This window comes from Colletotrichum navitas, assembly GCF_030913465.1.
Source record: "Colletotrichum navitas strain CBS 125086 chromosome Unknown LY79scaffold_103, whole genome shotgun sequence".
Lineage (NCBI taxonomy): Eukaryota > Fungi > Ascomycota > Sordariomycetes > Glomerellales > Glomerellaceae > Colletotrichum > Colletotrichum navitas.
Genome location: NW_026850649.1, coordinates 99,718 through 123,997, shown reverse-complemented (window position 1 = coordinate 123,997; position 24,280 = coordinate 99,718). Strand labels below are relative to the sequence as shown.

Sequence of the window (24,280 nt, the reverse complement as noted above, 5' to 3'; positions counted from 1 at the left end):
GGAGTACCTAGCCTTGAGCTCATGCCGGTAGTAAAGGGTGTCTGCCGTTTTGGGATTCGAGGGGCCTGGACGGCGATCAAACTGGAGTCACTCGATTCATAAATACAGTAGAGCACCTACGTAGGCTCATGCCGTGTCCCTGTGACAGTAGGTGATTGGGAGCCCGGTGTGTAGGGTATCCTAGAGGGGTTTTATTCCGGTTTGTGCGGAAGAAGGGAGCACAGCCGGGTTGTGTACGGTGCCTAAACAGTCAATTGGCACGGCTCTTCAAGTTCTGGTAAATCTCTGTTTGCGGCGCACTACCCGGGGGTAACTTAGTCAGCGCTGTGAGCTAAATACCCCCTCCTCACGGAAAGGGGGTGTTTAGCTTTGACGAAGGCTGACTAACACCCCCGGGTATACCTTATTCTCTCTCTACCCACGATACGGATACGATGCCCTTCCTCGCCTTTCGTCCCATTTCGATTGGTTTTGTCATCACACGACAGACGAGACGGTGGCGCCGCACCCATCATCATCATGCGACAAACACCTCGACCGGATGAATTCATGCCGACGACGACTGGATGTCGAGGATATCTGGTCTTCTCATACGTATGTGCGATACTCCACCAAGCTGCAACGCAACATTGCGACATGGCATCTTGCCTGCTTAGCTTCCTCCCAGTCTTTCCCGCGTATGACTGTTGTGGTAGAGGAATTGGAGGCAGACTGCAGGGGGGGTGTTGGTGACCAAAGTACAACACCAGATGGCATTCGCATCCGCGTCTTGGGCGCCGTCTTTCGAGACCAGGGATGCATTTACTGCGACCGATGGGAACATGAATCTTGTCCAAGTACGAGCCTTTTATCGCGCCGGCGACATCCTCTCTGCTCCGATGCTGCATTCACGTCCGATGATGAGAGCCGGAGCGAATCCAAATTTGGCAACTATCCGGCGCTATTGTGGCAATGAAGCAACGGTATTCGGCAGTTTCTCCGAAGCCAATCACTACCAGGGTCTCGACGCTAAGAATAGCCCGTCGTTCTTTGGCGTCGTCGTGGAAGGCCGCAGACCGTTAAGCTGTGGATCATCATCGCACCGCATGTTGGAGAAGATCTGGCTGTCGGCTTGCGTCAGACAACAGCGTTGAACCTTAGCTGAACCTCGGGAAACCTTCTGTCGACCTCACCAGAGACCACGTCGCCGCCTCCGCACTGAATCGACACCTCGCACTGACAAGCGTCACAATGACCGGCAACCCAATAGCGAGAACCCGGCCAGTTGAGCCCACCGCGCGTGGAGACATCGATACGGGCAGTGGCCTCCATGGGGCATCTGCCCGCTAATGCAGTGTTTTCTGCCCTGAACCTGATCAACATCTGCAGCAACAGGTTGCCGTGGTTGAGTCTGCAGCTTTAATTAATCTCGCCAAGAAACCTTGGCAATCCACCGCGCGCGAGGGTGCAGGTCAGCAATGACGAACTCAGTGCCCGCTCTTTTCTGCTCCGTCACCTCGTTCTTCACAGGTCTTCTCTTCCCTGTCATCAACAGCCCGCGGAACGGTAGAATGGCGTTGCAAATGGTTTCTTTGCACGTCCAGTCTCACTGAAGCACCAGGAGACTTCGATCGCTGCGCCGAGTCTGCTCCGCCGCTGCTCGACTCGCGCAGATTCCAGATCGATGCGACCGCTCGTTTAAAGTCGGAAATGTTCCTCCCCGCGAGACCGAACTCGCGCAATTGTCACTCGCTCGACTCATGTCGCTACCATGAACGAAAAACCGACGCACAACGCGCCACCGGCCGTTACGCCGCCTGAAGCCGACAGCAGGCTTGGCAAGACGCGATTATCCGACATCGTCTTAAGACGCGATGCGGTCGCGTGGTGCAAAAGCATTTTCTACGAAGTGGTGCTGGGTCGCAAGACACTTCCGCCCTCCAAGAACGGCCGTCGGATCCCTCTGCGTCTGAACCAAGATGCGCCTTTGACCGACGAGCGCCGAGGCGGCCACCCCTACGTGTCCAATGCCATCCGAACCTCGCGGTACACCTTGTACGATTTCGTTCCAAAGCAGCTGTTGTTTCAGTTTTCCCGAATCGGCAATTTCTACTTCCTCTGCGTGGGTGTGCCACAGACAATACCCGGCATCTCGACGACTGGAAACTTTACGACTATTTTACCACTGCTCTTCTTCGTGTTGGTAACAATCGCGAAAGAGGGATACGATGATTTCAAGCGGCACCGGCTCGACAAGGTGGAGAATGCGCAAACAGCACACGTGCTCAAGCATTCGAAAAATGGTAGCACAGTCATGCAAAGTTGGCCATCCAAGCTTGGCGGATTGTCCAGAATGAATCAAAATTCGTCTGAAACCAATTCTGGAGAAGGACCTTGGACAATGACCAAATGGCGTGATATTGAGGTCGGAGATCTCATCAAGCTATCAAGAGATGACCCAGTCCCGGCAGACATCATACTGCTCCACGCCAACGGGGAAAATGACCTGGCTTACATCGAAACGATGGCCCTTGACGGCGAGACCAGCCTCAAGAGCAAGCGAACATCGGCAGCGTTGAAAGGTTATGACACGCTTGAGAAGATCATCGCGTCCAATGCTGAATTCGTCGTCGAGGACCCGAATCCTGATCTCTACAAGTTCGATGGGAAGATCACTGTCGACGGCAAGTCACTGCCACTCACCTCTAACGAAGTCGTCTACCGCGGCAGCATCTTGAGGAACACCGGATCCGCCATCGGCATTGTTATCAACACTGGCGAGGAAAGCAAAATCCGGATGAATGCCAATCAACATCCCAAAGCGAAAAAGCCGGCGCTGGAAATCGTATCCAACAAGATTGTTATCACCCTCGCCATCTACGTCATTGTTCTGTCTATTGGCTGCTCTATGGGATATCTCATGTGGCAGAGGTCGCAGGAGCGAAGAACGTGGTATCTCAAAGATGCCCAAGTCAAGTTCTATGAAATCCTCATCGGCTTTATCATTCAGTTTAACAATGTCATTCCCCTGGCGCTATATATCAGTCTTGAGATTGTCAAAGTCGGGCAGCTATTCATGCTCAATTCTGATGTTGAGATGTACCACGCCGAGACAGACACGCCTGCGCGATGCAACACCAATACAATTCTCGAAAATCTAGGTCAAGTGGGATACGTATTTACCGACAAGACGGGTACGTTGACTGAGAACGTCATGAAGTTTCGAAAATTAAGCATTGCGGGCACAGCTTGGCTCCATCAACCCGACGTTGACCTGGAGGCCGAGGATGGAGCGAACAGTTCCGCTGAGACGCTTTCCGTGGCCAAAGGAGGCCGCCAAGTTTCGACTCAGCACAACAGAACCGATGCTGATGTCGATTATAACATCCAGTCGCCTACGTCTCTTGGAAGGCCATCCATGGCGCGCTCCCGCGCCCCGTCCACACGGCGGTCCTCCTCCCAGTGGCGCTCTACGGGTCGCCCAGACCATGTGCAACCGGATGTTACTACTAAAGAGCTCTTGGAATTCATCGGGTTGAGACCCCATTCCCTTTTTGCCAGACGAGCCAAAGATTACATCCTGGCTATGGCTCTCTGCCACACTTGTCTCCCGGAGATTCGCAACGGCAAGATTGAATACCAGTCTTCGTCACCCGACGAACTGGCAATCGTTCGAGCAGCGCAGGAACTCGGATACACCGTCGTCTCTCGGACGTCCTCAGGTGTTACATTACGGCTCACATCTGATGCTGCCAGCCCTGAGAAGGACATGACGTTCGAGATTCTGGACGTTGTTGAGTTCAGCAGCCACCGAAAGAGGATGTCCATTGTTGTGCGGTACCCCGATGGACGTATCTGCATCATTTGCAAAGGTGCCGATTCGGTTATCCTTCCAAGGCTCAAGCTGGCCAATCTGGCTTTGCAAAAGGCCCAGGATGTTCGAAAAAGTGCGGACTTGGAACATGAGCTTCTTCGAAAGAGCGAACAACAAGAGCCGAGAATCAGTGTCAGCGGCCGTGCAAGCATGTCTTTACGAAGAAGCATCGGCATTGCACGCAATTCTCCAGGGCCGAGTACGAGACCTCATGCGGACCGTAGCCGGTCTTTCGAGGCAAGCAAAATGAGAAAATCGGGCGATCTCCTTCGACCTTCGATTAACGTCCGCACTGCCTCGTATGAGGCTTCGCCAGCCTCTCCCTCGACTAACCATCATACCCCCGAGAAGTTCGCTTTCCTCGATGACCCCGCCATCGCCGACGATTCGGCTATTTTTACACGATGTTTCAAACATATCGACGACTTTGCGACCGAAGGCCTCCGCACGCTGCTTTTCGCCCAGAAGTTCATCTCGGAGCAAGATTACCGCACGTGGAAACAAACATTCGATGATGCTGCAACTAGCTTGACCGACCGTCAGGAAAAGATTGAGGCTGCAGCCGAGATCATTGAGCAGTCTTTCAACCTTGTCGGCGCATCTGCGATTGAAGATAAGCTTCAAGAGAGTGTGCCAGAGACTATCGACAAACTTCGACGGGCAAATATCAAGATCTGGATGTTGACCGGCGACAAGCGCGAGACAGCCATCAATATTGCCCATTCGGCCCGCATCTGCCAGCCCGTGTCCGACCTGTTCACTCTTGATGTTACCAAGGGAGACCTTCGCGGCCAGATGGCGGCGTTATCTGAAGACCTGCACTCCGGTTCTGTCCACAGCGTTGTCGTCATCGACGGGCAGTCCTTGGCTTCCATTGAGACGTCGCCCGACTTGACAGCCCAGTTCTACTCGGTTGTGCCCTTCGTCGACTCCGTTATCTGCTGCCGCGCCTCGCCTGCGCAGAAGGCTCTTATGGTAAAGACCGTTCGGTCCCAGCTTCGTAAGCTGAAAGGCCGCATGGGTCACGGACTAACCCTTGCGATTGGTGACGGCGCCAATGATTTGGCCATGATCTCTGCCAGCCACGTCGGCGTCGGCATCTCAGGGAAAGAGGGCCTGCAGGCTGCTCGAGTAGCTGACTACGCTATAGCCCAATTCCGATACTTGCAGCGTTTACTTCTGGTGCATGGCCGATGGAATTATGTACGGACCGCCAAGTTCATTCTTTGCACTTTCTGGAAGGAGATGTTCTTTTACCTTCCCACTGCCATGTACCAGCGCTACAACGGATACACGGGTACTTCGCTCTACGAGTCGGCCAGCTTGACTGTCTTCAACACCCTGTTCACCAGTCTCTGCGTCATCTGCATGGGTGTCTGGGAGCAGGACCTCAGCGCTGACACCCTGCTTGCAGTCCCAGAGCTGTACATGTATGGTCAACGAAACATGGGACTGAATCTGGCCAGATACACTGCCTGGATGTTTTCAGGAGCGTGTCAGGGTGTGCTGGCGTATTGGGGCGTCTGGGCGGGATACGTTTGGTTTGCCCGCTCTAGCGACCAGGGCCTCTTTGCCGTTGGCAACCTTTCATTTAGTTTGGGTGTTATTTGGATCAACTATAAGTGCTTGTAAGTACCTGATATTGGATCTGGTTCTAACATGATCGAAGACTGATTGTGTTGCAGCATCCTTGAAACGCACCACAAGTCAGCCATCGTAATGGCATCCTTCCTTATCACTTTCTCCGGATGGTGGGCGTGGAATGGTTTCCTTTCGTCCATCTACGCACCTGCCCCGTCGCCTTATTCCGTACGGGACGGGTTTTCAAAGACATTTGGCGCGGACTGGGCGTGGTGGCTGACACTCATCATCATGATCACCACTTTCGTTCTCATGGAGACAATCTTCCGCACATTGCAAAGGACCTTAATCTTAGCGGGGCTGTGGAGGTGGCCTTGGGTTCGTAAGGAAGACGACGTGTGTTCTGAAGAATGGCGGCTGGAGTTGTGGCAGGAGTTGGAACAAGATCCGCTTGTGAGGCAGAGGTTGAGGAAGTTGGCAAGGGACGAAGACGAGGACGAGGATGAAGGCGAGGTCGATGAGCCACGCGATGACGAGGTGGATCACAGTGTTCGTTTGGAAAGAGCGGATTAATTCTTTTCTTTGCACGAGATACCCATTTTGTTCACATACAGCCTGAAATGCCTCATTTTGTTGTTCCAACACATGTCTCGTCTACGTATGTCATGGTATGTTATCATGGGTGTACTGGGCCTCTTAAGATGTTGTCCTAGTTGTGGTCTTCACCTTTGTGTCGGCGAGCGCGGCGACTTTTTGGCTGTAGCCCGTCTCTCTAGGTTCGTCAGAAGTGCTCCTGTAAAGGTTTCTAGAGCTGGTCCTGGGATTTACAGTCGCATGCGGGCATAGTCAGAGTTGTCCCAAGTATGCCAAATAGGTCATTGTATCATCCACCGAGGCAACAAACAGAATCACCATTGACAGGGAATACCGTTTGGAAGCACTAGCTGTTGTCTTCTGGGAAGAAAGCAAGCACGGGGCTAAGGTAATCCCGGTACATATGCTGCTTTCCTTCACTGTCCGAACCAGCCCCTTGGGAAGCCCAATCTTCGCCATTCGCGAGGTCCAGATCCACCGGACCAAGTCGATACCCGCCCTTTCGATACTCCCGATAGGCTTTCACAGCCCCCGCAGCTGTGATCAGAAGCCTTACGCCGTAAAAGAGCGCCGCGAGGATCGATATCGCAAAGCTGGCCTGGGCAACCCGGCAAGACGTCGCCACGTGACTCCGACAGCTGCGCGTCAGGTACCATGGACGAGGGCTCGGGTGCTCGGGGTCTGAAAAGTCGCCCGACGCCTGCGATTCGATGCTGTGGAGCCAGAAGAAGACGAGCAAGGCGTCGTAGATCAGCGAGACGGTCCGAGACATGTGGCCAAAATATGCCATGGTCACCCGGGCTGCCAGGAGGACCAGGGATAGCAGAGCAACGGCGAGCGTGGCGTCGGTGAGACTGAGGGTCGGGGGATGTCAGCCACGCTTTATTGAGATACATTTGCACCTAAGTGAGATGGGAAAGAGCAGGGTGTCTTTACCTCTGTGACCAGATCAACGGGATCTCGGGCGGTTCTTCGTAGTTCGCGTAGAAATATATCCGAAGGTTCGGGTTCGAATTCCAACCCTCAATACCTCCATGTTCCCAGAGCTTCTCTCGGAAGTTTCCGGAAGACGCCGACCAGAAGAGGCCAACAGCCATGGTGGAAATGCATAAATCCCCCACGAGGAGTAGCTTCTCGGCGATCTTTGTCTCCATGTCCGTGTGCGGCGTCGTCGAAAAGCAATGACTCGGGGCTTTGAGTTTTGAGATTTTTAGCTCGGCCGCTCTCGCACGTGTATTATATCTATATCTCGTTTAGTTTCTCTGAGCATTTTGAGGGGGTTTCGTGGCTGCCTTAGGACGGTTGCGTCTGTTGTGTAGGCGAAGGGGGCGAAACTTGCTCATATTGGCGCAGTAGATGCGGCGACGCCGCCCACCGTGGCTCAATCACTGAGTTATGTGGGCTCGTTGTAACTTAAATGTTGTCACGTCAGGATCACTATTTCTTGGAGTGGCCGTATTTCGCCCGTGTTAGTTGCTGTCTACAATTGAATGATACCTTGGCCTGATGTTTCTTCTCTTTCTTCCCAGAACCCGTCTCAACTGGTTCACCGTCTCTAGACGCAATTTGATACTTTGTTTATTTTTTCTATTGCTTCAACAATATCATCGATGATGATGATGATAGACAGACTGCTTCTCAAAGTTCAAGAGACATCAATTTTGAGCATTGAATATCACACGCACTTGTTACCCTTCTTGGCAACCATACCCGTCCAATTATACCTAGTGCTCCTTAAGAGCAAATATGCGCAGGTTGAAACCGCGATCGCTGTAATTCAAGCCGCATTTTGCGTAGTGCATCGGTTAGGGAATGTGAAACTAATGAATTATTGTATTGTTTGTACCTTTGCTTTACAATCTATTATCACCTCAAGCCGATCTGTGTAGAAAATTGACTCATATCGGAACCTGCGGGCATCACAGAGCATCCACTTCACGCCGGACCAGAGTCCATCGGCAGTCTTCGCATACTAAGATTAAAAATATCGTTGGGTATCCTCCACATTGGTCCAGTGCCTCACAAGCTCTTCTCGGGTTCCATCGTCGTTACTCACACTCGCGTGGGCAGTGTCCTAATCCTGCTCCACCTCCTTGCTCTACGACCGGACTTTGTGGCCCCGAACCCCTTGTCTTTGCCTCCAAGATATCCTTCGCGCCGAGCCGGGCAGGCTGCACTCGAAGAAGCAGTTTCATAGGCTCGTAAAGATGTATCATCCTGATCCCCACTCCCTGAACGAGAACGTCCTAGACGCTGTACCACGAGCAACCCGGACTGAACGCTACCGCCTTATCGTCGCGGCCAGTGAAATCCTTAGCAATCCATAGAAGCTGTTTCCATATGGGAGCTACGATTTGGACTGGATATTGCTAGAGCAAGAAAAGGCGTCTTACTCCTAGTAATCGGCAGTGACCTATCGCACAAATGACAGCCAGCCGTTCGGCCAGGCCGGATAAAGGCAGCAGATCCCACTATTCGCACCCAACGCAACGTATGCTATAATCTCGTTGCAATATCACTGTCTGATGCCATCGTGCAACTTGAACGAGCTCGCAGAGCTCAGTAGGATTTCAAGACGCGAGATAAGGCCTTGCAGATTCAATTATCAGATACCTTCAGAAACTGGCCATCCAGCTTGAAGGCAAGCCAAGGTACATGAGACTATTAGAGTTCTTGATGAAAGCAAAGAGAGAACTTGGACGCTGGAAAAGAGAGGACGCCGCAATAGTAGGGTTTGACCCAGGTGATGATATTTGCCGCCACTGATTGCCGGGAGAAATGGGAGTCACAACTCGAAGATCGAATTATCAGGTCCACAGCAGTGAGTACATGGTATTAGTTTCATCCTGGATTGCCTTTATCTAAGTATGTAGGCTGTCTGGAATGAAACGCGCAGTAATTGTATAGTATCCGAGGTCGTTCAATGAACTGGTTAGGGTTCGAGATGGTATTGTTCTTGGTATCAAATTGCCAACTTCTGGGGCGCTACCGATACTGCGAGAAAATGCAGTTTCATGCACTTAGATGTTAAAAGTCAAGATGGGTTGATTTCTTCAACACGAATCGACCAATACTGAAAATGCTCTGTCTCGAACATTTCAGTGTATCACAAGTCATGTCAAACCTTCTGTCTGTAAATCATGAGAGCTGTGTCAACTTCCCCCTCGCCTCCATATTCGGTATCGTCTTGGGAGAATTCCTTCTCGATAGAAAATCCAAGCCGCTTATAAACACCAACTCCGGCTTTCATGGCATGCACGAATATGTCCAACTTCATTTCTTCCGCCTGTTTCATACCGCTTTCGACCAATACAGTACCGATTCCCTTACCTTGATTGTCGGGATGCACAGCCAAGTAATCTAAACCTACCAGTATCATTAACCTCAAGATAACGGATAGGAGAAAATTCGACTAACGCATATACGACTTCTTTGCAAGTATTTCGTCCTTCGCCTCACGTATGGGGATGAGCAGCTCATCTGACTCCTCGTTCGGGTCCCAGTGAGCCGTTTTGGCATTACGCTGGATTTCAGCTTCTTCCTCGGGAGTGACAGCCGGGACCATGGCGTCAGGCCATGTGGGTGTACCGTCGGCAGTTGTGGAGTGGGAGGCGGGGAGATACCAACGTGCGAAACCTACGATACGCCCGGTAGCAGGATCGACGGCTTTTTGTTGTCACTTCGTCTCGGGATTGCCCAATAGATTCCGCGGCGTGCGTTTGGCTACCTGGGCTATGTGGTACTCGAGGGTCCGATGACGCCAGGCCAGGTTCCAGTGCGGATCTGCCCAGAAGGCGGAGATGTTGTTGCGGGTCAGCTCATCACTGTCAGCAACGGTACATTGCTGAATGATATACTTGTTTTCAGTCGCCATGGCTTGCAAAGAACGTGGTGGGTGTTTTCTTGGCAAGTATTATAATGAAGGCTAGCCGTCAATAAGGGAGCTATTTGTCCGCTCATATCTTGGCTACTACTGCCGGTTTTAATGCGATCTCGCTTTGAGAAACCAACGTTACAGCTGCGACTGATGCCACGTTGCGTTGGCAGCATCGGAAAATCAACTTGTTGTGTTGAAGTAAGCCAGTCATCCTCCGGTGGGGGTACATCTACTTTTGTGACTTTGACATGTTGGTCGTGATAGAAGAGTTTCTACGAACATTTATTGCAAACGCCTATATGAATAGAAACACAAATCTAGAACAGAAGTATTAGTCTACCGATATTGTCTTGTCATAGAAAATAACCAGAAATTCTAGAATGATATGATTGTTGTAGCTCAGGTAGGCTAATTACCATAGGTTATGGTGACGCTGGGCTGGGTTGACCTATTACAATGATGCCGATATAGCCGGGCTCGTGGCGCAACAATGGATTGATTGGTCTGGCTGGATCTATCGTAACTGCGACGGAGATGGCAGACTACACAGGCCTAGCTAGAATGGTTACAATTGACAATGACGACGTCACTCTATTATCACGCTTGTCGTCAGAAAGGGGTAGAACGACATATCATTGGCTTTCTGGAAATTCGAACCACCGTGATTGTCAAATTTCCAAGAGATACAAATGAGGTTGACAATTGAAACCAAAGGTGTTTTACTTCATGATTATTGAAGGGAAGACGTGCCAAATATAAAGGCAAAAGAAGAAAGGAAGAAAAGGAAAGAGCTCCCCTTGCTACCAAGAAAAGATAAGAAATATCACCCTTTTTTCAACAAATCATCCCTTTGCAAATGATGCTTACTTGAAAAGGCCATGCTTAGCTCAAGGAATAAAACATTCCAATCGTGATTGTTCAGACATATTGGGTGAGAGAACATGACATGTTGGCGAGTTCTTCGTACTGGAATCAACTGAGGCCGAGAGAGTAAGGCTGGAATGAAGCATAGAATTTGTAAAGTGCTCTATCACGTAGCTGCAGGTCGTCAAAATACGATTTCTGTGGCGATGCGATGCGATGTTGTCCACGTCCTGCTGATGTAACGCCATTAATAACTAGCCAACCCACTCTAACTCGTCTGTGGTGAAATAACTTTTTGAGGGAAATATGAGAAAGGTAAATATTGAAGCGGGAAGTGACTGAATTCTTAACATGCAGAGACGGGAATTGTGCCCAAATAAGACTGTGTCGGTGCCCATGTATCAACTGTAAATGTTAATACCGTATAATTCATGGAGCTTGGACTCTCCGGGGTTTTGAGCCTTTTGAGGGGTGTCATATCTACGCACTATCATTGTTTGCCTCTGTGGAAGACGAGCACAGGTGGGAACAGGTGGATACGGTAGGTTGCTGCCATTCAATTGGTGATCGAGACTGCGGTGTTCTCCCTCGAGCCAGAGGACTGGAGGCAAACATTTGCATTATGCGGCAGAGCCAAGGAGCAGGGGTTGGGTGCTGCAGCCGAACAACTGACCCAGAAAGGGGCAAGGAGACCGCATGGATGAGAGCGTCACGAGGGGGGTGTTAATCACGAGAGGCGGCCAGGAGTAGGCCGATGTGTGCCGACTGGAGGTGTAGGAATTCGGCGTAATGTTGTTGGTGCTAATTACTCTATTATTTCTTGTGCTTGGAATGAGGCAATTAATCCCGATGGAATGAGATCGCTCCCGCCACAATCAGCTGTGTCATTAAGTGGTCGCCGTCTGGGACCATCTTACTTGGCGCCGATCAAGTCAAATGAGATAGCATCAGATGAAACAACAAGGGTAGGTATATCAGCTGATTGAACAAGAAAATCAAAAGTTTTGTATTCGGACATAGGAAATCTAGCACTTCTCGCACTTCTCGTTCTTCTCGAGATCTAGCTCGATAGTGGTTGTGACAGCGCCATCATCAGCCGAATCCTTATTCGGCGCAGAATCCTCCCTTCCTACAATCTCTGAGCTGCGGAAGAATAATACAACAATGATAAGGGAAGTGATGCCGAGGGCGAAGTTCATCCAGTTGGCTGCCCGGAGACCGTCCAATGAGGGCTGATCCCACCCCTCCACCGGGCCTGCTTTCTCGACCGACACACCCCTGGCTTTAGCCATGATGGCCGTTTGGACAGCCGTGGAGATGGCCAGTCCGATAGATCGACCGACTTGGCCCACAGAGTTGACGAGGGCGCCGCCAAGGGCTTGGTCTTCCTGGGGTAGGGCCTTGGAGACAAACAATATCAGGGTGGGCCACGCCATGTCCGCACCGATAACCGATAGGACCATGGCGGGCAGACCGTAGGCAAAGTAAGATGTGTCTGTGGGGATCGGCGTCGCAAAAAGCAGACATGCAATGGAGACTGAGACATGGCCGCAGACGAGGAGGATGTATGTCGGCACGCGGGAGATCAACAACGCAGCTGCCCAGGCGACTAAGATGCCACCAATGCCGGTGGGAAGGAAATACAGTGTTGTTGTGAGGATGGATTTGGCTTGGTAGTCCTGGTAGAAGTAGGTTGCAAAGATGAGGAAATTGTTGAAAGAGGCAAAGAAAAGACCCATGATTGCGAGGGCGGCGCAGAACTTGCCGCTATGGAAGATGGAAGTCTTCATGAGCGGAAGGCGGTCAGTCTGGAATTCGAGATAGCGTTGCCAAAACCAGAAAAGTGAAATGATGATGAAGGAGACCACAATGAGAATGGTGATCCACGGGGTCGTCCAGCCGACCACGTTGCCTTCCGTGAGTGCAAGCATCAGTGAGAGGAGGCCTATGGTAATGAGACCTCCTCCGATCCAGTCGACAGACTTCTTGGCGCTGGCGCTCTTCTCCCCGGGTGTTGGCACTGCTGGCGGGATGAAGAAGAAGCCGGCAATGGCAACAAGGGCGGCAAGGAAGGCCATGACACCAAACACACACTTCCAGTTGGCATACTGGGCGATGAAGCCCGAGAGGAGAGTACCGAAGACGCTTCCCAGAGGGACACCTGCTCCGTAGGCAACAAACGCATACGTCTTTGTCTTTCCAGGCGGGAATGTTGTGCCCAAGATGCCAATGGCCGTTGGGACGTTTGCAGCGGCGCCCAGACCTTGCAGTCCGCGGAACACGTTGAAGGCAATCTCGTTGGGAACGAAGGGGTTGGCAAGGGTCATGATGGCTAGCCAAGCGGTGCCGGCGATGAAGATTATGCGCTTGTCGTAGATATCGGCTATGCGGCCCCAGAGCAGAAGAAAGCAGCCGAAGGCGAGGGAGTAGGCCGATACGATCCATTGAAGACGTGTTTCTGGGATGCCGATATCACGACCAATGGTAGGGAGGATGATGACTACGGCTTGGACGGAGAGTGTCTAGAGAACAGCGTCAGAGGTAGTTCGGAGGCGAGGTTAGGGGCGATGCACTTACATTCATGAAGCTTGCGCCGCTGACTGTTGTGACGAGAGCAATACTGCGGGCTTTGGACATGGCGGGCTTTTCAGGACCACTGCTCACGCTACTGGAATCATGGTCGGTGTTGTCGGGGTTTGATGACACCAGATCCGATGTCTGAAAGCCCTTCTCAGAGTCCAGCTCGTTGAAGCCGATGTTGTGTGTGAAGACGACCTCAACGTCCTTCTCTTCTGATATAGGGACGTTGAGGTCTATGGCCCTGTCGAACGAGTTGCGCCTCATCTTGTCACGTAGTTCTGGGAAAAGAAGAAGAAGGTTGTGACTGGATGGTGTAGGGACTTGTGGAATGTTTCTCTGGATGGGAAGTTGTGAGCTACATTCATTATGGTGCGACCGCTTGGCCTTTTATACTCTTCGTGGTGGACGCAAACCCTAGCAGTGTTTGCTCAGTCAATATCAAAGCCGAGCTCTGGACCGTGTCGACCGCTGATGATGCCGACGCCTTACTGTGGACTGCATCAGGTGAAGTTGCACAGTGGAGATGCCTCAAGGATAGATGTTAGATGCTTTTTCTTCTTTGACGTCGTCAACTAGGGCTGCCCTGGCCTGGACTGGGCCGGATGGAAACCCGGAAGCCATCCGCACGGGTCTCGTAGGTTCAAGACATATAGAACATGGACCTTGAAGACAGACTAGTCGAGATAATCGAAGGTTGCGAGCCTGCCCCGGCGGGTTGTGGCTTTCCGCCTTCCCCTTAGCCCCATGTCGGTCTCCGGGGAGAGACTTCCGGTCAGTTTTCCGCGGCGGCGAATGTCACCCTCGAAACTGCATCCATGCATGGTAGAATGTCATGTTGAGGAATGGGGTTTGGTTTCCCCAGCGTGCAAAAAAGGAAACGTTTGACGCTGGGATTCACCATTACCGGAAACGGAGTGTGAGTTCAGCTCCACATACGCCGAGATTCCTACCGACATCGCTCACGTCGTCGTTTTCAACCGGGTACGCACGGTGCTCCTGACAACATGTTCGTTCAGGTGAACCGACTGAACCCCCTAGGGTTCATCTTGCCGAGTCGAGCCTTCGTCGCCTCGAGTAAATGACTTGGCGCTTCAGAAAGCGAACAGAGTGCGCGTAGTTGCACTTTCTGTGAGATGCAAATTTTTTCCAGGAGGAAAAAACAACAAGCAATGATGACGCCTCATTGTCTGAGATGTTCCCACTCATAGATTGAATGTAGGGAGGTAGCGAGTAAACACAGCTGACAAGGGTTCGACTGAGCCTTCGAGATGAGGAAAGATCAGCTTCGAATCAACGTACTAGGTCGAGACATTGGACCTTTAGCCGGTCTTGCAGTAGTGACCCGGAGAACAACCCCCTCCCCTCGTGTGAGTGAAGAAGAGAGGGAGTTGATCTAATGCAGCTGGGCGTCATCTGGCGGCGCCGAGCGGCAATTCCGGTGAATGGGTCAGGCAATGTTTCCCCCCCTTGTTGAGAGTTGAGAAAAGAACCTACATAAGCGAAGCCCGATACGGCAGCCCATCCCAGAAGAGTTGCATGACAATATTAGCCGGAGCATTCCCAGAGGCATGGCTGACCCCCGCAGGGGAGAGATTCTCATAGCTTCCAGATGGGAAAAAGCAAATACTCAGGAGATCCGAGTGTCGATGTCCTTCCAATAAGCAATGAGGAGCCAGGACTTGCCTACCTGCGCAACCCCGACATCGATGCAAGGTTTCACGCAACAGTTAGGCGCCCACGGCGGCGCGCATGACAGATATAGGGTCAGCAGCTCGTACGAGTCAAAGTGCTGCCGCCTTGCGTAGGTTTTGTTTTCTCAGATCTGGAGCCCCTGTTGTCGGAGGTCGCGAGGTGTGGTCTGGCTCCCTTCCGAGTCGCTGCGGCGGCTGGATGGCCCACAAGCCGGCACGTAGAATGGTAGAAAAAAGCAGCGAGCTCTTGGACATTTGGAGAAAATGTGTAACAGGAGATGAAAAGAAATCGGCCGGTTTGAACACGCGAAAAGGAATAATTCGAGAACGTTCTGCCCTCCAAGAGCCCCCTGACGAGGCTTGGAATCATGTCAGAGTCTGTGAATGCTTCTCGAATGGCGACTTAAGAAAGAAGCATGCCATGGCTGCATGGTGTTGTCCACTGGCGATTGTGATGAGGAGGAATTCAAAAATGACAAGTCGTTGACTAGTAGACGGCCGTGAACTTGATTTTTCGTTTCTTATCTTTTCCCTTTCTGTTAGAAAGGATTTCAAGAAATTGCTTTTTCCTAGTAGTGGCCCCCGCATGTCCACGTAGTTACCAGGTAGGACACACACCCCCGATTGCATACTCATCATTCCTGGCACAGAGATCGGGAATCTGGGAATCTCATTCGAGCTATGCGGGTGTTGCCCCATTCCACGGTAGTGGTCCTAGATGAGACAGATGATCGGATCGTCCGAACAGCATTTGCCATGGCGAGGAGATAACTTCGGGACAAGGGAGCCGATTCCCCGTCGAGTACTGGACCCTTGCACCTGCCAGGAGACGGGCTGGCATTTTGATCTGAGACCTGGGCTTCTCAAACTCGACCTGATTGACTTGATCGGGTAGAGGGGGAGCCTGTGTGGAATGATGCCTGGCTTTCGGCGACATTTCCACTCGTATTTTGACACATTTCTCAAATTCCTGGCAAAAAGGGAAAACGATGTCTCATTCGGTGACCGTAAACATCATTCGAAACCAGAAAGCAAGGCCTATGTGCGAAATATTTGGTATATAATCGACGAGGACAAGATCCGCAGTCGGAGGGACGTAAGGGGCCAGCCAGGGTTTAATGGGGGGAAGGGGGGGACGGGGGTGGCCGCCTTTCCGTCATACGGCCGAAACCCGGGTTGAGCCAGGTCTCTGATTTTGTTAAAGAACGTCACCGCCAAGGAAAATAATTGCAAACTGCTCACTTCATTTTTTTTCCCCCTTCGTCTTCTTCTTTCCCTCCCCCAACTTTCCCCTTGCCTTCTCGTTTTACCCTCAAATCAAAACCACCCAGAGAGTCGGAGGCAAGGAGGTGAGAGAGCAGCGAGTCAATAGACCTACTCTGAAAGCCACAACAGATTCTTGAAAATATAGAACCTCAACATATACGTGGCAGTTTTTGTTCAATTTTTTTCATGATTTGTATATTATTGTTTTCATATATTCGCTCCAGAGCACGACTTACAGGGCCGTGTGAGGTCAACCGAGTCCGGATTACCTGGACCTATCTAACACCATGTCATGTTTGTGATGGAACAGGTTCCAGTGAAACAACGAAATGCCCGGATAGCGTCTAAATCTTCAGTGAATCCTTTATAACTGCGTTTAGAGGCATCCACGGTTATGTCTATGTCAAACTGTGGTTGGTCAGTCGATAGAATGCACAGCAGCGTCAATAATGCATGCGAGATGTTCCATTTTGACCGCCTTGAAATGTCAATTAGAAGCCTCCTTTCTGCTATATGTAAAAGCTTACTGGGTTCTTCTGTAGATTTGTACGGTTAAATTAGCAATATCCATCTCTAAATTTGCATTTTGCATAGGACCTTACTGATGCATCCCTCCCCTCCTTGTTCTCTGGGTGAGGATGACTGAAATGTCGGTTCATGGCGTGATGCTTCCGGTGATAATTTGGGGTTTGTTTCTATAGAACAATGAAATTGAAACCGACACATCTCGGTATTGTTAGTGTTTTCAAATTTGATCTGGGTAGTTGGAAACGGCCAATCAACTGCTTTGTTTATCAGTGTTGTCGCATCAAGCAGACAATGCCCATAGCTTTTCAATCAAAAGACGATGCTACCATGATCTCTCTAGCACCTCCGAAACACAGCTTTTGAAATTTGTTATTCGTCCTGCTTTTGTGTTGAAATTCTACAAGGGAAACATGAGACCAGCAAGCCGCTGCAGATTTCACTTGTGTGGCTTTACTCCAAAGGTCACAATCTCAAATTGCTCCGAGCCGAAGTCTTGGTATAATAATGTACCTCCAATTACCGTCGTCGATTAAGGCAAGTTCCTCATCAAGCTCCACTGAAACAGAGTCCGTATGAAAAGCAAGATATAGACAGCCTTTGCCGAAGACTTGCTGTAGGGTGAATCCCTAGGAGATCACTGTAGGTAAAAAGCCGAGATCTGGCAACAAGCAAGGTGCATATTCGCCTTTTTGTAAACTTAGAAGATGAACTACCATATTACACCTAGAAAGGACCCGTTTTGGTGTAGGTTATAGCTCTTAATGTGTTACTCTTGATAATCAGACGAACAGATGGAGTCATGAACGATTCGACCAATGGTTCCGGCACAGCTGTGTGTGCGCTTTATGGAAGCTGCATTCAGATCCATGAGTCTGGACTCTTTCGTGTGAAGAAGTCCTGGCATGGAAAATGTCACCAGTTGATAACCTCTGATGTTGTGTATACAAAGTACAAGGTTCCATGTCGATATGCTTTCTGCGGCTAGACTAATAAGCTATTTAATTCATCGGGATCTTGTCTGGGCATATCAAATCAATCACATCCCTCTCCTTCTCGAAAAGCTGAAAGTCAGAAGACTTAACACGTCTCACTCTCTATCCTAAGCTTCAACACTCTTAACATTAGTGAGTGCTTTCTACTTTCATATCTAAAGTTTCAATAAGTTGAAACTTGAACAGGTGGGCCCAAGCATGCTGCGATCAATTATCTGTGTTATTAGTGAATTGACCTAGTGTATACGTAGGTCCATCAAGTCAATAACAAGAGTGTAATATCAGCTAGACAGTGTACCTTCCTTTGCATACGCTCAACTCTTCTTTTCTACTAGCTGAGTGACCAAACCGACCGATTGACACCCTCCCATATAAGCTTCGCTTTCACCCTTTCATGCATCCATGCTGGCGGTAGGAGTTTACCTGCCAGAGCGCTCTCATCTTATCCCAACTTCACCTTCAGTCTAGCCACTTCTCTCACCTGAACTCCAACATCAAGCTTTACTTCACCTCGCACAACAACACTCTGATCTCACTTCTGCTTTCAAGCATTGCTTCTGCCTCATGTCGGGATTTTGAGCCGCTTGCTTCTTACAATACCCAGGCGACCAGTTTCCCAGGCAAGGACAAAGAGGGAGGAGCATCAAAAGTATCAAAGCTGTCTCTGACCTGAGTGAGTATTACTCACCGAGTCCAGCCCATTCCTTCACCCACTCCTTCCACAACCAATCAATCTTGCAGCACCTGCCTCTTCTGCCTTTATCTCCTCCCTTGAAGCGGCTCCACCAGGACTTGTATTCTACCCACCTATTTGCTCTCTGTTGCCTCGGCCTCACTTGCCATTCTCAGCCCTCAGGCTTAACCAACCTCACCCTTTTCCCTGGCCTCACGTATCGCACCTCTTTATTCCGCACTTTCATCCAATCTTGGGTATGAGATCCTTTGAGCCTACAGCAACTATTCCAACTAACGACCACACCCAGGCAACTGTCTTCCAAGCTCTTCCCAACTGCACAAGAGAGGATTTCTCTAACTATTCGTCGCAAACCATCACGTCAAGCGCAATCCTGAATCTGAGGTGAGCCTGAACCTGCCCACTACCTTTAATCTGCCTAGACTTCCAACCTCTGAACCTGCCTGCCTGGCCTGTTCTGCCCACAAAACCCCTGCTACTTCAATTCCTTATCCTACCTCCTTCATCTGGCATAAAACGCCCTCAATCCCTCTAACAGTCCAACTTCTTCTTTTCCCTCACTCCATCCCAACAAGTCTCCGCCGTCTCTTTGGTCCATTCTTTGCCTCCTGGATCTTCCAATATCAGCATTAATTGGACCAGAGTTAACCCTTGTCTAGCAGATCTTTCATCTCATACCCCACGCCAATCACAAGATCTCTCCATTGAACCCGGCCTTTCAAGTCTTCCAATCAGTTCCTTCCCCACAGGCAAGTCTGTCAGTTTGAAAGCCACAAAAATTGTGCAAATTCTAACACGCTTGCAATGGCAGGAACAACTGACACCATTCACAAGATTCTTTCATCACATGAGCAATACTCACAATGGCCGGCACTCAATCCACTTGTGTTTCCCCTCAGGGTGGTGCTCCTCTTGATCGACCTCCTTCTCCTGTCGACAGTGCCCATGCACAGCAGGTCTCCAACAACAACGCCATGACTTATGGCAACCGTGACAACGGTGTGCTACTCAACGACTATGATCTTCGCTCTGCAAATACCAACTCCGCTCCTGGCAGCTCCAACTCTGAGCACGACCTTCTGCTATCTACTCCTGATGTCAGACACACACAAGTTCCGGCTGTAAGTCACAACCACATGACATCTTGTGACCATATCATGGACCAAGATGCCCAGACCAATGACTACAATAACCTGCCTGGTGCTCAACCACCTCTTAGCGCAGAAGGTCGTATAGATGGGCCAGTACAGCAGTTCTCACAGCTAACTGTTGATACCACCAACATTCAGTTTGCTGAGGGCGTTAGCGACTATTCCACTGCTCCCAATGCTCGGTCATCTACCCTTAACTCTCGATCGAGCGATTCCTGGTTGCACGGCACAAGCGTCACCCACAAAGCCGGCAACCCTGATGCGGGCAGCCGTGACTCCCCGGCTAATAGAATCCCTGAAGCCTCTCTCGACTTAACCAAACAGGGTGAAAGTAGTACTGCCGCCACGACCATTGCCAACGAGGGCAAGAACAAGCGTAAAGCACCCCAGGGTATTTATACCTCTTCCTCTTCTGGCTCGTCCACCACTCGATTCTCTCCCAACCATACTTCGAATCACCACATCGAAGCCAGAATCGAAACCAAGCCCGACCCCGCCATCGGCAGTTCGAAGCCATCAGGCTCGAAGAATGGCTGGGTTGCTCCTCACCTTCGAGGCGGAACCCACGACGGTCAAGTTCAACGCCCTATCAGAGAGCCAATCGCCCCTGGACCTTTTCAAGGCGTTGTTCCTCTCAACAACTTCGACCGTCGCGCGCCTGCCTCCAGTCAAGCCAATGGCAGGCGTGGCCTCACCTGCGCTCCTCACCACATCTTCAACGTGGGTTTCAACAGCGCTGGTGCCGCGAGTCAACTCGCCGCCCATCAACGGCAGCCCATCCCGGCGCCGAGCTTCAACCTGGCCATTGGCACATTCCAAGGCAACGGCTCGGTCCCCCACATCGGCAACATCCGTCAAGCGCCAGTGGGGGCTCTACCGTCTGCTGCCGTCGCTAGCTTTGGCTCAGCGCAGCCAGCTGGTGATGCTGTTAGTATGGCAAGTGCGGTTGCTGGCCAGGGTCCCGTCTCCTTCGCTCCTGCTGGCATATTCCGCCCGATGAACGCGGTGACTCGACCATTCCATCACCCGGACCTTGATAGCCAGCGGGAGCTGAAGGCGCAGCTTGGAATTTCGCCTAATTACGCGGGTGACGCTACGATCCCGCGTAACCAGTCAGCTCCTATTCCCGACAGCCAGAACGTCGCTTTCTGGATCACGAACCTTCCGCCGAACGTGACGCACAGCCAGCTTCTGGGCCAGATCCACGGCATAGGACGGATCTGGGCCTGTGTCATCAGCCCTCCCACCGGCGACCACGTCACGGCGGCAGCAAAGCTGGTTTTTTTCGAACTGGCGGCGGCTCAAAAATTCTACGCTCACTGCAGCAACCCTCGACGCCGTCTGATCGTTGGAGGCCATGTTGCGCATGTTTGTTTGAACCGCACCAAGAAGGCCGAGGAAGATGTTGGCGGCAACCGCTCCAGGGTTGTTGTCATCATGGGCGACCCTTCGTTCGTCAACCCCCGTACGCTTCTGCAGTGGTTCCGCAACCATTTCGAATACGAAATCGACGACATCATCACCCATGTTCTCAACAAGGAAATGGGACACGTCGAGATCCGCTTCGGAAGTTGGCGCTCGCAGGCAGAGTCGTGCCGCCAGGCCATCAAGACCGTCTACCCTCCTGGCGGCGCTCAATCTCCCGTTTGGGTCTTTCGCTACGGCACCGACCCGTGCTCCATCTGAAGGGCTCGAAACCACCGACGCATCCAACCCCCGACTGCAGGTTAAGGAAGAAAGATGTGAGGGCGTTTTTGGAACAGGGACATGGGAATGCAGGGTTCGCAGAAGTGGATGTAGGCATGGAAACACGTCGAGGGATGGAGTCTTTGAATTCGGGCAACAGGAGTCAAGATACCAAGGGGTTTGTTTGTATGTTTTTCTGGCTGGGAATACTTCAATAATCAACTTCAAGGAGAAGTTCGAGGTAAACCGACGGATGTAGAGGGGTCATATTAGGATGGACACTGGGCTTTGATACTGGACGCAAACGAACGTTCGATGGAGAGCAGCTTTCAGAATCATAACCACCATCTTACACAAATGCTCGTTCATCCAATGCCTACCTCCCCAGCTTTACCTCGCGAATGAATAGCTGGCCATATCGAGCTCACACAGAAAGCGTCAAGCATAAGCTTTACGTAAAAGATCCTGGAAATGAATTCTATGAAATCGATTTCGAGCTTCTGTGGGGAACACCCTCCTCTTTTGCAACAATAGCCTCGTCTTGTTGAGCGAGATTCCAAACTCTCGACTGCCATCCCAGTCTGAGCCAGATATCCGCATAGCGTTTATGACCAGACACATGTCTGAAGTATAACAGCATGCCGGCAACCACGCTACGGTACTTGCGGATTCGTTTACACATGAAGTGGCGTTCATCCCCGATGGGCTCCAAGACAGCGTCGTCTTTCGGGGCCCTAAGCATGATGCGAGCCGTCTTCTCTTTGATCTTCTTGTTCCGCTCGGGCTCACTCCCTCACGGGATGACGGGGATGGAGTTACCGATAGTGCCCGGCTGCCAGTGGGTGAAGTTAATAATGGTCAAGAGAGCTTGCCATTGGCAAACACAGATCATGTAGGTGTTGGCCTTAAGGGGGTCGGGCGGAGGGATGTGGCAATATCGTCGGTGGCAGGGCTCCACCTCGTCGCAGCCCATGCCAGGTCTCTGTCGTGGATATCTGCAGGCATATACGCCCACCTCTTCTCGTTCTTGAGCCACGTCCGGCCGGGCAGATAGGCCTCGAGAAGGTCGTAGCCGTCGCGCTGGAAGGGCATGTCGGCGGTGGTGGGGCCCTCGCGCTCTAGGAAATGGTCGGTGCCAGACTCAGCCTCCTCTTTAAGCATGGTGAAGTGGCGGCGCTGATTGCCTTTGTTGTCAGTCTGACGCTTGATAGACGCGCACGTGTTCTTGAGATGCATCTCGAGGAGGCGGGCGTAGACCAGTGGGGAGTCAAGGGCCCTAAGCACAGTGCAAGCCGTCTTCTCCTTGAGCTTCTCGTTCCACTCAGGCTCTTCCCCTCTTGGGATGACGGGTATAGGGTTACCAGCAGCCAAGTCCGGCTGCCAGTGGTTGAAGTCAACAATGGTGAAGAGGGCCTGCCATCGCAGAACACAAGTCAAACAGGTGCAGGCCTTGAAAGGGTCGGGTTGAGGGATATGGCGATACCGTCGGTGGATACCGAGCATCTCGATTCTGGTGTCGTACTGCAGGACGGCATGGAGCTTGGGGTCGATGTCATTGAGGCTTACGGGTAGCCGGAAGCATCTTCCGAGGACAGGATATCTCGTGGAGAGGATGTGGCGTGACAGGAGCGCCTCGTTGTGTTTGACGAGATGGCGGAGTGTTTGGCAAGTCTGGCTGGCCTTGTGGATATCGCTGGGAAGCATGTGCATCAGGATGGCGACTAGAATCTCATTGGGGAGATGGAGAAGATGAGTCGGCTGGCGGCGTGACGTCTTGGCGGTCTTCTTCTGGAGCTTACGCTTCATCCTCTCGGCCTTCTTGGATCGGACATTGAGGGATCCCTGGGAAGTTACGCGGTTGCTGTTGGTGACTGCTGCTTTGGTGGCTTCGCTGGGCCTCAGCGGTTCGTCTGTGATCAACTCGCCGGTGTTGGTATAGTAGGAAGTAGTCCCATCGCTGTTGATGACCGTCATGATGGTATCGTAGTCAACTGGCGTCGCTTCGGGCCGATTTCGATTATCGCCCGGGAGGACTCCTTGGTCTTCTCCAGTCGTTTCATTGTCGGGTGCTTCCTGGCCTATCTGAACGTTTTGGAGACCTTCCACCAGGGACTCCGGGTTCCCTTTGACACTTTTCATGCTGGCCTGGACCTTTGAAAGGACCCGGTAGGTGGGTAGGTGAGATAGAGTTTGAATATGAGAAGTTGAGGGTCGATGACGGGCCGTGTTTGACGTCACCCACTACGATGGAGCCGCCCGCATGGACGGTGGCTGAGGTGTGGAGGTGGGAGGGTGCTGTTTGATGGACCAATCAGCTGCCAATATACCATGAGTGCACAGGCCTCAAAGCTGTGCAACCACCGATACGTACCGGTTCTTCGCTTATCTCAAGCGTCTCTCCACTGCAATGTCACTTTTCCAGGTACCTTCTTTCCTTCACTGGTACGGAGTACTGGGAGGTGCCTATACCATAAGCACTCGTCAAATTCACAAAGCGCACAGACTATTATCCACTAAGCTTATCATGTACGGCGGTTAACCAGCCTACCCACACACCCACCCATGTAACCCCAACCCTCGCCACCTAACTTGCTGCTGACGTAAATGACTCCCTGCATTTGCTACATAGATCCCTATTTCTGCCAGCCCGCTAGCCCCTATCCAGCAGCCCGTGGTCAGTGAGTGTTTACGGTAGATAGAGAGGCTGTCGGGGATGACCTGCACGCCAAAAAGCTCAGCGCCCAACTCCTCGAACTCTCTAGTCATCTTGTCACGAGGTGATATAAGGCGTTAGTTGTGCTGCCCGCAATTAACGGCGTCGTCTTTTGCGTGACACATCTAGAATCATAGAAACGTCTTCCTATCATTACCCGCATCATAATGTCAAAGGATAGTACTACCCGTAAATACCGACTTCCCAGGG

At 51.4% G+C, this 24,280-nt stretch overlaps 6 protein-coding genes across 6 annotated transcripts; 2 read left to right on the top strand and 4 right to left on the bottom strand.

Moving 5' to 3' along the window:
• Positions 1-1,750: 1,750 nt before the first annotated feature.
• LY79DRAFT_584022 (phospholipid-translocating P-type ATPase) lies at positions 1,751-6,007 on the top strand (the record flags this gene model as incomplete). The annotated part of the gene is made up of 2 exons (XM_060560372.1): positions 1,751-5,481; positions 5,539-6,007. 2 exons carry the CDS (start codon positions 1,751-1,753, stop codon positions 6,005-6,007), a joined length of 4,200 nt encoding a protein of 1,399 aa, XP_060408621.1.
• Position 6,008: 1 nt separating this feature from the next.
• LY79DRAFT_569666 (uncharacterized protein) lies at positions 6,009-7,213 on the bottom strand. Its single transcript, XM_060559070.1, has 2 exons — positions 6,965-7,213; positions 6,009-6,882 (listed from the first exon to the last, which is right to left on the bottom strand). The coding sequence occupies exons 1-2, from the start codon at positions 7,180-7,182 to the stop codon at positions 6,375-6,377; spliced, it is 726 nt and encodes a 241-aa protein (XP_060408620.1). The 5' UTR covers positions 7,183-7,213; the 3' UTR covers positions 6,009-6,374.
• Positions 7,214-9,146: 1,933 nt separating this feature from the next.
• Positions 9,147-9,902, bottom strand: LY79DRAFT_594277 (acetyltransferase; the record flags this gene model as incomplete). Its single annotated transcript, XM_060561672.1, has 3 exons — positions 9,147-9,394; positions 9,446-9,694; positions 9,788-9,902. 3 exons carry the CDS (start codon positions 9,900-9,902, stop codon positions 9,147-9,149), a joined length of 612 nt encoding a protein of 203 aa, XP_060408619.1.
• A 1,892-nt stretch (positions 9,903-11,794) lies between these two features.
• On the bottom strand, positions 11,795-13,613 carry LY79DRAFT_673984 (major facilitator superfamily transporter; the record flags this gene model as incomplete). Its single annotated transcript, XM_060564241.1, has 2 exons — positions 11,795-13,291; positions 13,347-13,613. The coding sequence occupies 2 exons, from the start codon at positions 13,611-13,613 to the stop codon at positions 11,795-11,797; spliced, it is 1,764 nt and encodes a 587-aa protein (XP_060408618.1).
• Positions 13,614-19,383: 5,770 nt separating this feature from the next.
• Positions 19,384-21,357, top strand: LY79DRAFT_673983 (uncharacterized protein; the record flags this gene model as incomplete). The annotated part of the gene is made up of 1 exon (XM_060564240.1): positions 19,384-21,357. One exon carries the CDS (start codon positions 19,384-19,386, stop codon positions 21,355-21,357), a length of 1,974 nt encoding a protein of 657 aa, XP_060408617.1.
• A 792-nt stretch (positions 21,358-22,149) lies between these two features.
• Positions 22,150-23,547, bottom strand: LY79DRAFT_42357 (F-box domain-containing protein). The gene has a single exon (XM_060553160.1). The coding sequence runs from the start codon at positions 23,494-23,496 to the stop codon at positions 22,246-22,248; it is 1,251 nt and encodes a 416-aa protein (XP_060408616.1). The 5' UTR covers positions 23,497-23,547; the 3' UTR covers positions 22,150-22,245.
• Positions 23,548-24,280: the final 733 nt, after the last annotated feature.

Coding starts and splice junctions, on each gene's coding strand:
- LY79DRAFT_569666 (XM_060559070.1), bottom strand. CDS start 7,182: ATGGAGACAAAGATCGCCGAGAAGCTACTCCTCGTGGGGGATTTATGC. Junction 6,883..6,964: donor CCGTTGATCTGGTCACAGAG/GTAAAGACACCC, acceptor CCCGACCCTCAG/TCTCACCGACGCCACGCTCG.
- LY79DRAFT_42357 (XM_060553160.1), bottom strand. CDS start 23,496: ATGAAAAGTGTCAAAGGGAACCCGGAGTCCCTGGTGGAAGGTCTCCAA.